The sequence below is a fragment of the Onychomys torridus genome, chromosome 7, assembly GCF_903995425.1.
Source record: "Onychomys torridus chromosome 7, mOncTor1.1, whole genome shotgun sequence".
Taxonomy (NCBI): domain Eukaryota; kingdom Metazoa; phylum Chordata; class Mammalia; order Rodentia; family Cricetidae; genus Onychomys; species Onychomys torridus.
In genome coordinates, this window is record NC_050449.1 from 111,007,666 (window position 1) to 111,023,765 (window position 16,100).

At 47.1% G+C, this 16,100-nt stretch overlaps 1 protein-coding gene across 1 annotated transcript in view; it reads left to right on the forward strand.

Moving 5' to 3' along the window:
* Itga9 (integrin subunit alpha 9) overlaps positions 1-16,100 on the forward strand; it is a 308,478-nt gene that overhangs the window by 54,254 nt on the left and 238,124 nt on the right. Inside the window, exons 7-11 of the mRNA XM_036193333.1 lie at positions 563-648; positions 2,916-2,984; positions 7,741-7,878; positions 10,688-10,793; positions 11,901-11,995. Of these exons, the coding sequence (XP_036049226.1) occupies positions 563-648; positions 2,916-2,984; positions 7,741-7,878; positions 10,688-10,793; positions 11,901-11,995 (494 nt within the window). The remainder of the gene's footprint in view (positions 1-562; positions 649-2,915; positions 2,985-7,740; positions 7,879-10,687; positions 10,794-11,900; positions 11,996-16,100) is intronic.

A 16,100-nucleotide genomic window follows, 5' to 3' on the forward strand; every position in this document is an offset into this window, starting at 1 on the left:
TTAGAACTGTGCTCATTCATGAAGTTATATCATTAGAACTGTGCTCATTCATGAAGTTATATCATTACAGCTGTGCTTATTCATGAAGTTATATCATTAGAGCTGTGCTCATTCATGAAGCTGTATGCTTTTGTGTGTGGACTGTGTCATTAGAACTGTGCTCATTCATGAAGTTGTATGCTTTTGTGTGTGGACTGTGTCATTAGAACTGTGCTCACACTTGAAGTTGTATGTTTTTTGTATGGACTATGTCATTAGGATTGTATTTCCCCAAAGTAAGAAACACACAGAGTAGTTAGCACCCTACTTGTTCCATAGGGGACAGTCAGAAGGTACTGCCCTCACAGTGTCCCTGTGAGCATGCATTTTTATGAGACAAGCTATTTAATATAAAGAGATTGACAGCTTCCACTTGTCCTCCAGAAGGGTTTATGTCCCAACATAACTAGAGCATACTGTCTGGATAGAACACTACCTAAGCAATGTTTTCTTCTGCTGCATAGTTTTTCTTATATGACCTCCTTTCTCAAGCATGTCCTCGATTTCTACCCATCCTGTTCAGGCTATGCAGTGACCGCTGGCCACTTCTCTCATCCATCCATCACTGATGTGGTAGGAGGTGCCCCACAGGATGAAGGCATTGGAAAGGTGAGGAGAAAAGCCTGAGGCCTGACAGTGCCAGGCAGAGGACGGGAGCGTGCTGCCCTGTAGAGGCTTTCCAGTGTGCTTTGTTCTCGTGGCTGAAGAGCAAGCAACAGTCCGATGGGGCATCCTGCCCTCTGACTGTCTCCTTCTGGTCACTGGGAAGGTTTACCTTGGAAGCTTAGAGCACTTGCAACTGACTTTGTGTGTGATTTTAAAGACTATCCTTGACATCACGGTACCCTCCAGAGGAAGAGCATCTAGTGCGGTCCTAATTCAAATACTTCCACTTTCCCAATCAGATATCATCTTCAATGTCTTGAGAGCTTTATAATGCCTGATCTTCATTTGTTTCCCTGATATTTCAGAAAACAAAACAAAACAAAAATCCATTGTGTTCTCAAGACTAGTGTAACCAGGGATAGCCTGGGAACATGTAGATCTGGCTTTCTCTAGCGTAGCTGCCAAGAAGGTAGGGGACACCCCGTAGTCCAGGGCACTCTGAGACTCTCTAGGAATCATGGCCTCGAAGGGCCTGATGAGGGGAAGTGTGGCTGTGGGCAGCATCACGGTTCAGGCATTCCCGCTCAGGAGAGCCACATTTATCTTACTGGCTGTACTCATTACGCCTCCTTGCTGTGACTAAATGCCTGGCAGAAAGCAGTTTAGGGAAAGCAGAAGGTATTATGACTCAGAGGAGAGAGACTCTGTCACAACGCCAAAGGCAGTAGAGAGGAAGCACCCACACTCCAGAAGCAGAGCATTAACCTCAAGGCCTGCCCCCACTGACCTTCCAAGAGGCCCCTCCTCCCAACCCTCCTGAGCAGTGACACCAGCTGAGAACCAGGTGTTTAAACGCTTGAGCCTATGGGGGACATTTTATATTCAAACCACAGCACTGGGAACAGCTGAACAGTGGTGTGAATTTGGGGCCCATAGTCCCAAGGGTAGAGCAGTGTTCATGTCTGACCATGTCTCCTGTGGTTCAGAGAAGTGGAATCCTGAGCTCTGGAACCCATACCCTGGTTAATGAGCACCTTGAGCCGAGAAATCAGAGAGCCCAGAAGCCGTCAGCTGACAGGGCTTGCCTGAGACGTTCTCATGAGGTCATCTCACTGGACCATCTTGGGCAGCAGGCAACAGTTGCTACTTGTGTTTCAGGAGTAGGATGCTGTGGAGAGAGGTCCTTTGAAAATGAAACCAAATAAATCAGGGCCCTGAGGCAGAGACTGTTGGGGATTGCACAGCTGAACTCTGATAACTTCTGCCAAGAACTGGCTCTTTCTGAGTCACATGAATTTCTGTATATAGTGGAAGAAAAAAAAAAAAAGCCCAGTGATGATGGCGCCGCCTGGGGAGGAAGCAAGGCCACCAGCCTTCTCCACTGTGGCCTTTAGGATCTGGGTGCTTTCACTCTTGGTGTGAGAACACCAAGGGCTTCCCACCAACATGGCTGCTCCTTAGCCTAGGAAAGGCCCTTCTACCCTGGTTCTCATCAGCTCATCTTTGCATACTGTGTAACCAGAGGACCAGGAGAGAACCATTCTGCACATGTTACTCTTGCAGAGGAGCAGAGTTTGGCTCCCAGCACCCACATGGTGGCTCACAGCTATCTGTAACTCCAGTTCTGGGGGGAGGGTGGTCAAATGCCTTCTTCTGACCTCTGTGGGCACCAGGCATGCAATATGGTGCACATACATGCGTGTTGGCAAAACACTCATATACATAAAATAAAATCAATAAATCTCTTTAAAAAACAAATCAGACATCATAGTGCTAAGGGCTCTGAAAAAAAATCCCACCATAAAGGAATTTATTTACTGTTTCATTGCTTATTTCCCCAAACTAATCCCGTGTTTATCCACATGGATTTCACAATACTTACTACTGTGTGGAATCATGTTGGAGAGGTTATCCCCAATGCTCACCCTCACCACTTTGGCTTAGGTTATGACATCCACTAAAGCTCTAACTCCCAGGACTGAAGGAGTTAATTTAAAGAGAAAGACTACCTGTCTCCCGAGAGTCAAATCACTCAGTTCTAATTGAGGAGTTCTTCAGGGCCCTTTTGTGCACAAGCCATGGGTTCAGGAGCTGTGGGAGATCCTTTCCGTCCCAGAATTGAGGCTTTCTTTTTGGAGTTGCTGAGAGCTCTGTCAGCACTCTGTTATCCTTAACTGGTGTCCACACACCTGTGAGAGACAGCAGGAAGACAGCGCTAAGCATCTCTAGTCAGTGCTCCTGATGAGGCTTTGTTTGTTTTCATTCCATAGGTTTATATATTTAGAGCTGACCGAAGATCAGGGACCTTAATAAAGATTTTTCAGGCATCAGGAAAAAAGGTGAGTTCTTGATGTGGTTCATATGGGAGTTGGTTCCTTTCAAAGATGTGTATAACCTGAGGGTATAGCGGATGAGTTTGTACACTCAGGTTTGCTTTCAAAGGTGTCACACTCGAGGGGCTGCATCCGAATGATGTGAGCGTCTCTCTGTCTACCCTCCCTTTGCTTTTGTCTTCCTCTGGCTGTCCCGAGCGTGCACAATCCATCCAACCCAGAAAGATTAGCTACTGATCACTGTCCCTGTCTCATCTGCCTGATGCCACCTCCTCTTCCCATGTCCTTCACCCCTGACTGTCACTGCCAGGGGAACTGCTATCACATAAAGAAAATCCAAATGAAACCCACCTTAGTTCATGTACAGCGATGTTCAATCCACAGCCAACTGGCCGTGTGTACCACAGGGTAGCCATGGATGCAGTCCAGCACAAAATTATAAAGTTCCTTAAAATACTCTGAGGTGTGTGTGTGTGTGTGTGTGTGTGTGTGTGTGTGTGTGTGTGTAATTATTTATTTCAGGTAATGACTTTGTATCTTAATGTTCTTAGAAGGTTGAGAAATAAATAACCACAAAGCCACTTCTGAAGGCTGTCTTGGAAAAGAGTTATCTGCTGCCCTACCATGCTCATCTCCCCCAACTCCCAACCCCCCCCCCCCCGTTTTCTGGAAGTTTCCACTGTAATCCATGAGATTCAGTGAGTAGAATGGTTCAGTGATTCATTAACATCCTTTTCTAGGGCTTCCCTCTCCTGCCTGTGTTTTTGTGGCTCAGATCATCAGGAAAGTGTGGCTGAGCTTTGTGGCTCAGTGGATATGGCAGAGACTAGGAGGATTGGGGGATCATGGAAGCCATTGGAGGCCTTAGTAGGTTCTGGAACAAATCTAAGGATGCATGGAATGTGGGCAGGGGGAGCTGCCAGGAGCCTTTGCCCACAGTTTCCCTGAGACAAGGGGAAAGCAATGATTGTGCCTTCCTGGCCCACTTCCCCTGGGTCCCGCTTCATTCCCACTCTGCCTTGTTCTTGCTACACAGCAGTCTGGGAACGTTCCATTTGTTCCAACAGTGAACCGTGTTCACAATTCCAAAGATCCCACTTACACAGAGTAGTTGTATTTTTCTTATGGTTGCAATTTTAACAACCTTAATATGTACACTCAGTATATAATGATCATAACCTTTACATGAAAAAAAAGGTACCCACAAACTTGGCTTTGCTTTTAGCTCTTGGAAGTGTGCTGGCATGTGTTATTTTAACATTTCCCAAACCCCAAAACATTAGCATCAGAAAGTAACAGTGAAAAATTTGCAAAACAAGTTTTATAAGCAGCTCTAAAGTTAGAAAAGAAATAGCTATGTACTAGTTGTGATATATAAAACAGAGAGGACCCCCCAAACAAGTGACTATCTTATGATACATGATTGTTGTGTCTGTTGTGGATGATAGGCCTACAAGTCAAGGTGTGAGCATCCTTTCAAAGTGCTCGAAGAACTGGACCCTGCCCCCTGCTGTTTCCTGAGCATCCTTCTGTTATCAATCTGCCTGCAGCTTCTCTACTCTGCCCAAAGCCTCTAGAGGGGCTTGGAGAGGGGCTTCCATGACCAATTGTGTCAAAGGAGTGAGGTTTGGGGGATGATTGGAGACTTGGTGCTGTGAGGGGAAACCATGCAGCCCTTGAGAACCTTGTCTAAGCTGCCTGAGGAATCAGCACATCTAGTTCTAGGACAGACACACGTCTGTTTGAATGGCCTCATTGTGATAGGGTAAGTCAGGATCTTCCACGCAGAGACTGCAGGGCCAAGGTGCTTTACCCCAGCTGCACAGCAACCTTCCTAATTCTTCCCCTCCTTCCTCCATTCCCCCACTCTCCCTCCCTTCCGTGTGTGTGTGTGTGTGTGTGTGTGTGTGTGTGTGTGTGTGTGTGTGTATGTGTATGTGTGTGTGTTCATGTGGATATACACGTGTGTGTGCATGCTGGTGTACATGCATGTGTGTGTGTGGGCTTATGGAGGCCAGAGGCTGATGTCTGGTGTCTACCTCAGTCACACACTCTCTCTCTACCTTTTTTTTTGAGAGAGGCCCTCAGTTGGGCTGACTAAGCTGTGAACTTCCTCAGCACCAGGATTATAGATGCTCACTCAGGTCCTCATGCCTGCACAGTAGGTACATTACTGCCTGAGGTATCTTCTAGGACCCCATCATTTCTTTCCAGCTCTTCTGTGAAGAGCCATTGCCCTGCTCTGGAGTTACCCCTAAATCATCTACACCCCATGTCCTGTGGCCTTCACTGTCCTTTCTCAGCATCTCCAGTTACCACATGCTCACCATCATCCATCCAACCTTGACATAGGCCTGTCCCTTCATAGACATCTGCTTATTGCTAGAAGATATTCTCAGCTTCTCCATTATGTTAGAAGGGGAGGACATGACCCCCTGGGCTTCTAAAGGATGTCTCTAGCTTTGCCCTTTTGTCCAGAGCTACACACACAACAGAAGGTTCCAACTCAGAGAACCGCCCATTTACTTCTGCTTTTCTTTGGCTCCACTTTGGTTCAAATTGTCTAGTATCCTGGCTCCCTTTCAGGAAGAAAGAAAACCACAAACTATGACCAAAAAAAAAAAAAAAAAAAAAAAAAAAAAAAAAAAAAGGAAAAGAAAAGTGGTCTGCTCTTTATTGAGTGACACCTTATGACAGTGAGCACAAGATCACTACTAAGTTTGTGATTCAGACATAAACACAGACATAGACACACTCCGAGCTGCTGAGGATTGCCAGTTAAGCAGCTCTGGGTCCAAAGTGTGTCCTTGACATGTCAAAGTGTCATTGACTCACCTCAGTGAGTGAAATGTCTGCATATAAAAAACTTGAAGGATTGAACATCCATGAAGACACCAAGCTAAATAGCCTGCTTGGGTTAAGCCAATCACCCATTGGGGCTCAACCCAAGAGAACAGCTGTTGGCTCTGCCCTCTGTCCTTGCCTGGGTCTCTAAGCAACCTTCCCAAGTCCTCCAAGGCTGGTGCTAACTGCAGGAAGTAGGTTGGACCTCTCTCCACCTATCTCAAACTCCCCAAGGTCAGCTGCCAACAGGTCTCACAAGTAAGAGAAAGTTCCAGGCCCTTCCATTTGAAAGCATTTACTTAAAACAATATTGCATGTGTTCTCTTTTTGTTAGAAGTTTCAAACCTACAACCCTTTAGGGGAGGCACAGCTTGCATGCTTAGGGCATGCACAGTAGTTGCTTATTTACTTAGTTATCACAGAACTGAATATTAACCTAGGATCTCTGACTTGCTGGGCAAAGCTCTCTTACTACTTAGCTATATCCTTAGCTCTTGTAACTTTTACTTAAAGATTTTTTTTTAAACTACATGTACATGTGTGTGGGCATGTGCACATGAGTGCAGTACTCATGTGGGCCAGTGATGTCACATGCCCCTGTCCCTGGAGCTGGAACTGGAGGCGCTTGTGAGCTGCTCAGTGTGGGTGCAGGGAGCAGAACTCAGGATCTCTGCAAGAATAGCGTAGGCTCTTAACCACTGAGCCATCTCTCCAGCCCCTACTTTTACTTTAAAGGAGGGTCTTACTAAGTTTGCCAGGCTGGCCTTGAACTTGGCGTATTCTTACATCAACCTTCTCAGTAGCTGGGGTTACAGCCCTACGGCCACAAATCCCATAGCAATTGGTCTTTTAAAAGAATGAATACGTTAGCATTTGGAATAGGTACTAAAAGCCAAATTTTAGATGGTCTTTTGGAAATGGAAAAGCTGATTGATGTGCTGGAAGCCAGCTCTCCTGGTGATGTGAGCCACAGCAGGGTGGGGCTGCTCCTTCAGCTAGGCCCGTGGGCTCCACCACTCACTCTCATGGCTTAGACACACAACTCAGACACCGCCTGTAAGCACACTTGAGCTGCCTGTTTCATCCAGGCAAAAGGCCGGATCTTTGGTCTTTATGTTTAAGATGGTGGATGTAAAATAACAGCTACTAGGGAGAGGGCTTAGTTACAGAGTCTCCTTGTACAAGTATGAGGACCTGAGTGTGATCCTTGGATCTTCAGACTGCACATGAAAAAGCCCAGAGTGGTGGCATGCTCTTGTAACCTCAGCACTGCAGAGGTGGAGATGTGCATATGTACCTGCACTCATATACTCATATGAACAGGCATATACATGAAGATGCACAACAAACACACACACACACACACACACACACACACACACACACACACACACACAGAGAGAGAGAGAGAGAGAGAGAGAGAGAGAGAGAGAGAGAGAATAATAAAGTAGCAGGTACTGGTTACACTCTGATTCAAGAAGATCCATCTGTCAAACATGATAGAACGTGAGTTACATGTTCTTCTGTCCTGCTAGCTCATGCCCCATCTCTTACTCTGTGTGGGGCTGGGGAGGATATGTGCCCATGTCATATTTTCCTACCTGCTTGTGTTGTGAGACTTCATATCCCTCCTTGCTTTGCTTTGTGAAAAGTCTGGCATATGGAGCACATATATAAACATAGTATCTCATTCTTGGGGGACTGTCCCTTTACCTGCCCTGATTGGGCTCTAGGAAAGGGATCTGTAAGATGACTAGCTTTGGTGTCTTATTGACTGGAAAATCCACAGGAGTTGGGTATGTCACTCTTTGCTCAGCTGACATGGCTTCTGAGGCACTGGGGACATGTGCTGATGAAGAGGGACCTTGGGATTTAAGGACAGCTCTGAACACGTCGTTGTGATTGGACTTGGTTGCAGATGGGCTCTTACTTCGGCTCCTCCTTGTGCGCAGTTGACCTGAACATGGATGGCCTCTCTGACCTGCTTGTGGGGGCCCCCATGTTTTCTGAGATCAGAGATGAAGGACAGGTTACTGTCTACCTCAACCAAGGAAATGTGAGTATATGAGTCAATGAGGAGCTGGGTATTGGGGAGGGACATCTGTCCAGTTGAGATGACTAGTACCCACTGGATCCTGCTGGGAGTAAATTGCACATTGGGCCATGTTACCCAGAGGAGATGAAGACCTGGGTCCTGAATGAAAAGGCTTAATGATCCATTAATGGTCAGTTGTATACAGTGCGGGACCCAGGGAGAAGTTTAATAGCTGTTGGGTGCTGTGTGTGGCTTTTCCTCCTTTCTCTAAGTTGATGTCAGTGTGATATACATGTGGTAGTAATGGTCTCCATTTTTTCAGATGAATAAACCAAGGCTCAGAAGGTTAACTCACTTGTCTGAAACCTCACAGCTAAAAAGTAGAGAGGCTGGGATTTGACTTCAGCAAGCTGGCTTTATCTCTAGGCTCTGCCACCTCTCTGAGAATTTATGTGCATCTTTCTGGAGAGACAGGAATAGGATGTTGGTGAGGGATCTTGAGGAAGGAGTAAGAATTTAGTGGAAAGGTGAATTGGACTGGGCAGAGCTTCCAACAGAAAGACACATGTGGGCTGAGTGGTGAAGTAGCAGGAACCTTACCCAGTTCAGCATGGAGTCCATGCTGGGTACAGATGATAAACTGGCCAAAGGCTATAAGCATAGGGTCCCTTAGTCTGCAGAATCATAAAGGGAGAGACACGCAAAGGTGCCTCTTCCTCCTCTGTAGCTGGTGGAGGTGGGTGGATGGGACCTTGGGAAGAGGGCAGGGCAGTACTCGGTAGAGGCAGGGGACCCATGAGAAAGAAGACCCCAGTGTTCACACACTGGCCGCACCTCATCTAATGCACCTTACTGCTGTATGTACTAGTGTATCCTTATTTCTGCTGAACCACAGCCCACTTAGGTAGTGATTGCATGGCACCGTGGAGGATTGGAGATAATGGAGTAGGTAGCCTGAGCTTGAATCTAAACCCTGCAAAATCTTAAGTGAAAGATGAACAAGTAGCTTGAAATTGATCATTTCTTCCTCTACAAAGCAGGAAATGTCATGTGGTCTAAACAAGATGACCATACAGTCCATGGGTGGATATACACGGAGGGACTTGGGGTTTTCCCCTTCACACTAGCAGGAAGAATTACAGAACTGGCCATCTGTGACCAAGAGTGCTTGGATTTAACCAACCACAGGCTGAACACTTGGGGATAAAAACCATTGTTCCTACTGAACATGTTTAGACTGTTTCCTCACCATTGTTCCCTGAATGACATAATGTAAAACATATTTGCATATCATTTGCATTGTTTTAGACATTGTAAGTAATCTAGATATGTTTAAAGGTTAGGGGAGGGCAGCTATAGGTTCTATGCAAATACTGAATTGTTTTATATAAGGAATTTAGACATCTGAAGTTTTCGTATGCTAGGGGTCCAGGCACCAAATACTCCCAGACACTAAGGGACAACCTTCTGTGTTTTGGGGTGGGGTCTCACCGATTAAATAAATCAAATCATCAGATCTTTATGTATTTTTCCAAGCTTCAAGTTCTGTTTATAGCAACAGAATTTTAGTCACAACAAAAGACAGACCCTGTCGTGGTGGTCTGTGGGTGTATGTAGGTCCAAAATGCTCTACACCAGGGAAGATTTAAAGATTCTTAAGCCTGCAGATGTCAGGTGTCTCAGTGTCCTGGTATTTGTATACCAGTGACTCATGGGGACCATGGGCACTCTGGGATGGCTTCTGCTGCCATGTGTACCACTGCCCCCTCTCAGTGTTTGCCCAGAAATTTCAAAGCTGAGCCACTGGGTAGAGACCAGGATCCTCTGACAAGATCGCTAACGCATACTCTGCAAAACAATCCAAAGGTACAAGAGAAGGAAAACATGAGAGAAAATGGGATGTGTGCACCCCTTTCATTACCAGACTCTAAGGTTCCCACCCCTCACCTCTCTACAAAAACCAGAGTCAGAAATATGAGGAAGGAAGTAGATTTATCCAGGCCAGCCCTGAGGAAGGCAGACTTCTTACTCTCAGTTTGGCAGCCTGGGGTGGGAGGCTCAAGGGTGCAAAGGTTACAGCAGGGTGCTGGGCAGGACAGCACTATGCTGGGGGTGGGGACCTTCCTCCCTGAGCCTGTCTCCACTCTTCCGGAACTGGACCTAGGACCTTGGTCATGGGCCATCCTAAGCATTTTCTTTTTACACAAACACAGTCAGGTCATCTGTGCCGAGGAGAGGAGGACCCCAGAGACCCCTTCCTTACAATTTAGAAAACCCTGAGAAAGGGCTGGGGGGATTAAAGTCAGATGAGAAGTTAGGGAGTGGGGAGCAAAGGTGACTATTTCTTACTCTGTTGCACCTTAAAACTGTTGGACTAGGTGTGGCGGCTCACGTCTTCCTTTAATCCTAGAATTCAAATGGCAGAGGCAGGAGAATCTCTGTGAATCTGAGGGCAGCCTGGTCTACACAGAGAATAACCAGAGCTACACAGTGAGACCTTGCCTCAAAGAAAACAAGAACACACTTTTGGGGAAGAGTTAGGCGACAAGGAGAGCAGAGAGGAAGAACACTGGGGACGGAGAGAGGGAGGCTTGCCTGTTTGAATTTGGCTCCTTGGTCTACCTGCTATTATCTTTCTCCTGAAACATATCTTGAGCTATTTGTGGACTCTCTCATTCATAGGTGAAGGCTTTGCTATGGTGAAAGACGTTTGGGTTCTGTGGCTCTGCCCAGCTGTTTCCATGGTTGCGCTCTAAGAGGGTGGTGTTCTGAGTTTTCACAGTGCTTCTCAGCCCTCCTTCTTTCTCTCCACCTCCATCCTGTTTCCCAGGGAGCCCTTGAGGAACAGCTGTCCCTGACCGGAGATGGTGCCTACAATGCACACTTTGGGGAGAGCATTGCCAGCCTGGGTGATCTTGATGATGACGGGTTCCCAGGTGAGTAGAGCCTCTTAGGGCACAGGGTCCCTCCAGGTGCAGCAGCTTGCCAGGCTCTATTATTGTCCCTTGTTTGTGACTGGATCTTGGATTCCCCATTCTGCCCCTGAAGGCACACCAACTCCCATGGGGAGAAAGGGCAACTCTTAGAGAGGGACTAGGCACCAGAATGTCACTTCTGCACAGCCCATTCTCATCAGCTCTGTACCCTGTGCTATGTGCTTGCAGTGGCCTCTGGGGCTGGTCCACTGCGGGGTTCTTCCCATCACAAAATGCTTGTCTCTGCATCTGGAATTCTCTGTCATGTTCTTGGGGAAGTGAATAAGGAGAGAATTAGATATTTTCTTCCCTGATAATGTTAGCCTGGTTGAGTATGTGCGTGTCAGAAGAATGGGTGATATATGTACCTAATGCCTATTTCTTCTTGGACAATGGTACCCTCCACAGCCTCTTGGCTTCTCTCTCTGGTGTTTTTAATACTCTTTCCCTTATATGTAGAGTATACAAACATTAGGAGCCGCTTCTGCAGGGTTGGAATGTGGCTCTTGCTTAGGCCAGATATCGTTCAATACTTCACACTATTGGCCACAGATGGCTTCATTCAGTGAGAGGACTGTCATCTTGAGGTCATGGGAATACGTACCTCTGACCCTTGACCTCACATTAGCAGACACATGACTTATTAGAAGACAAGGGAGAAAGGGAAGGAAGACTGAGGCTTTGTTCCAGGAGCTGCCGTCTGTGGAAATAATGTTGGTGTGCATGTGAAATGAATGTCACTATCTGCTTCCTTCACCTAAAATAAAGTTGACGTTTCATTTGCACACTAGCACACTCTGGCAGGCAGGTTAGGATGGCTTGTCTTCATTTCTGTTGCTTTTATGGATTATTTCAGTGTCCTTGCCTCTGAGGATGAGGAGAGACACTTTCCTGGGAGTAAATTCTTCTCAGTTTGTCAATGTTAGGAGAGAGTTTGCCTGATTAAACGTTCGAGTAATGAACATTGGAGAAGTCCTGAAACCAGGGAATTCAGACATGGTGACTGGAATAAAGGAAGCCTCACTGATCTCCCCCATGTGGCTTTTCTAATTAGCTGTCTCCCCTCAGATGTGGCTGTCGGGGCACCTAAGGAGGATGACTTTGCTGGAGCAGTCTACATCTATCATGGTGATGCCAATGGGATTGTCCCGCAGTACTCGATGGTAAGCAGTGAGAGGAGTCATGCTGTGTGTGTGTGTGTGTGTGTGTGTGTGTGTGTGTGTGTGTGTGTGTGTGTGCGTGTGTGTACATTTTGAAGGAGGCTCCACTGTGCAGCATGCTATGGGAATTTAAATGAAAACACCTGAGTTTCCTTTCATACTTTTCACTAGTGGAAGAGACAAGCATTTGGTAGTGTTTATTAAATCCAGAAGAAATTGTTACAGACTCCTAAGTTTACTCACATCCTACACACACACAAAATGTCTGAATTATTTTTTCAGATATTGTGTTGTTTTTTAATTGCTTGTATGTATGTGTGTCGAGGCACATGCGTGCAGTGCCTGCAGAGGTCAGAAGAGGGTGTTGGATTCTCTGGAACTGGAGTCCAGGAGGTGGTAAGCAGGTGCTGTGCTGGGAGCTGAACTTCGGCAACTCCTAACTTCCATCTGTCTCTCCATCCCCAACATCAAGTTCTCTTCTAGAGTTAGAACTATTTAAGAAATATTTACTTTTACATTTGTTTACTTTCGCATGTGTGGCTGTGATGTGTAGGCGCGCTCTCATGTACGTGGAGGTCAGAGGACACCTTGTAGGGGACAGTTTTCTTCCTCCACCATGTGAGCCCCAGGGATTGAATTCAGGGAGTCGGGTTTTGTGACAAGCACCCTGCCACTTATTTAAAAAGAGATGCAACTTCCTTTTTCATTAACATCTCTGTTAAACCACCTGTGTATGAAGCCAGTGGAATTTATTATTTCTTCTTTAGCTTTTCTAACTGTTTTTGGACAGTGTTGTGAGTAGCCTAGGCCAGTCTCAAACTTACTAGGTAGTTCAGGATGTCCTTGAACTTCTGACCCTCCTGCTTTCACCCCCAAAGTGTGGGGTCACCAGTGTATGCCACAATGTTCCACTTCACATGGTGTTAGGGATCAGACCCAGGACTTTGTTTATTTGTTTGTTTATGCAAACAAACAAACATTCTACCAACCGAGCCACACCCTCAGGCCTCTGAGGAGTATTTTACTAGGGACACAGGGCTCCACAGAGGAGGGCCTGAAAGTCGTCATGGGTTACTGTCAGACTTGGCATCGAGAGCTAATCAAAGCTCGGGTTTCACATCCCGGACTTGGGGACGTGGAAGTGGCAAGTTCTCTGTTTTTGCCTCGTAAGCACAGTGCTCACTCAATCTTGCTGATGGTATCAAGCCCAACCCATGGGAAAAAAGGAAGTCAGGCGCTCGGCAGAAGCATCGTCAGGATATTAGTGGAAATGTGTAGAATGGTCTGTGTCTTTCTCCCAGAGGGTCAGTGACAGAAAAGAACACACACCAAGAACTCTGCACTCAGTTGGTGGAGTGCTTGCCTAGCATGCACTACACAAGGTCCTGGGTTCCATGAATCATGCATGGTGTCACATGTCTGTAATCCCAGAACTCAGGAGGTTAGGGTCATCCTCGGCTACAGAGGTAGTTTGAGGTCAGCCTGGGCTACAAATCTGTCACTAGTAAACCAAACCAAACCAAACCAAAAAACCTTTTTAGTCAGTAAATGTTTGTAATTGAACACTTGTGCATACAGCACTTCCGTTCACACCTGAACATACAAGTTTGTATTTGTATGGCTGAGCTCTCTCTCTAGTCCAAAGTTTGTACTTAAAAGTCATGTGTAAACTGGGATACGATTTCTTTTCCTCTTATCATTTATTTGTGTGTGTGTGTGTGTGTGTGTGTGTGTGTGTGGTGTATGTGCACATGTGTGGTACAGAGGCCAGAGGAGGATGTCCTTGCCCCAGAGGGGTCCTTGCCCCGTCACTCGTCACTCTTGGCTTCATCCCCTTGAGACAGCAACTCTCACTGAAACTGGAGGTGCGCTGGTGCTCGGTAGTCCAGTGACCTTTCTGTCTCCATCCCCACACAGGCTCATGTGGCATTTACCCACCGAGCCATCTCCTCAGCCCCGGAGGAGACACACCTTATATCCATCCCTGCAAGAAATGTGCATTAGAAGTTGGGGCTTGCTAACTATGGGGCCATGGGCGCTCTCTCTCTCTCTCTCTCTCTTCCTCCCCACCCCTGCTTAGCCTGGCTGAGGGAAAGATACTTAGGGAGAGGCTCAGGGAGGAGGAGGAGGAGTCTGTTCCTTCTTTGCCCTAGTCCCCAGGACAGCTGTGTGAGATGGATCCACTTTGGAGCCCCTGGCTTTCTGTACCACATAGGGTAATGGATTTGCCCTGAGAAGCCACCTTCCTCGACGGCCTTTGGAAAAAGGCCCACCCAAGGGAGTTCCACTGGAAAACTCGTGGAAATGGAGGCTCGTGTTGCCTTGAAGTAACCCACTTTTAAGGGGGCATCCATCCACAGACTTTTCTCTCCTCATTAGACACGAGCAGCCACAGCAACAACAAACTTTAGGTGATTCAGCCAACTTCTTTAGAAGCTTGAAACACAGAATGGGGCCTGCATGTTTTGGGTCAGGGATGCTGTGTCATCTAAGGAGCCCATCCTCAGGCAGGGGGTGAGGGTCATTCTCCACACATCCTCCTGGAAGCTGGGGCCTGGAACTCGGAAGCTAATCACAGAGAGGCCACCTGCAGGAGGCCCCGCCTCCCCTTTGGCTCTGCAGTGTTTTGTTTGGTTGCTGGGTGGAAGCCTTGCCGAAAGCTGCCACGCACATTTGTGGTTAGTGTGGAGCATCTTGTAGGAAGCCCTGATTGGCAGCTGGAAGCCGCGCCTGTGTCAGCATGCACTCTGGCTTACTTCGCCTTCACAAAGAGAAGTGGTTTGGGCCTTTAAATACAAGGGTGGAGAGAGAAAGAGAAAGAGAGAAACTGCTATGATTATATTGTTCCAGGCTTGCTAATATGTATATGATAAGGCCAGTGATTTAAAAGGGAAAAAAATCCATTAATGCTGGTTCTTCTGGGCCTGGATCCTGGACAGAGCGGGCATTGTGTGCAAGAAGTGCAAGAAGAAATCAGAAACGAATCTAGGCAACGGGATCGCTTTTCTTTGGCCCCAACTCATATTATTTTTGCTGGAGAAATTGTGAGATCAGAGCCTGGACTCCTCCCACGGTACTCTGTAGCTCACGCCACCGCCGCCCCCTTCCACCATGAAAAGTGTTGATTTTAAGATCCTTAGATGCCTTTCTCAGCCGAGAGCCCCCGGGCACATCGTGGCGGCCCCTGTGATCTTCCCCTTGCCCTAACAGACGCTGCCATAAACCTGGTCAAGCGGAGGTTTCCCACAGTTCCTGGTTCCCATTTAGGGTTATTAGCACCGTGCAGACTTATCTTCCTGGCTTTATAGCATAATGGCCTGCAGATGTCAGTGGATAACTTAAGTCTGTATCACCACCCCCAAAATGGACCACCCCTCACTCTCCCCCAGTCCCAGCCACAGCATACCCAAGAAACGAAAACCCACAGCAAGCTGCTTCTAATGTTCTTGGCTTCCAGAGCTGAGATGTGCCGCTTCAAAGTGTGCCTTTTACTCAGATACACACACAAGTTTGTTTAGACGGAGCCGTGTGGGATGTGTGGCTGAGCTTGTTAACAAGCCATGTTTCTGCAGCATTGTCTACAGGGCTCAGCTGCCCTTTGATGCTCACATGTTTCCTGTCGGATGCCTTAACAGAAGATGGCCAGCAGCCCTCTTAGATGGCCTCTGGGGCAGTTCCTCGTAGTTGTCAGCTGCTGAGGGTGGGGGGACATCCTATCTCCATCAGCAGAGCCCATGGCCACTCCTCCAGCTCCACCAGGCTTCCCCACAGTATGACTCAGTAAAGACAAGCATGGAGAAAGAAAGGCAGAGTGAGCCCCTGATGACCGTGAACTTGGTTCTGTTGTGGGCTTCATGACATGATGTGGAAGTGAAGTGTGTCTCTGGTTATCCACAAAGAGACTGTATGTTATGGATATCAGATATCAACTTGATACAAGCCTAGAGTCACCTGGGAAGAGGGAAACTCAATTGAAGAATTGTCTCCATTACATTGACCTGCAGGCATGTTCGTGTGACATTGTCTACATTGCTAGTTAATGTAGGAGGCCCAGCCTACTGTGGGTGGCGCCATCCCTAGCAGGTGGGCCTGGCTCTATAGAAAGATA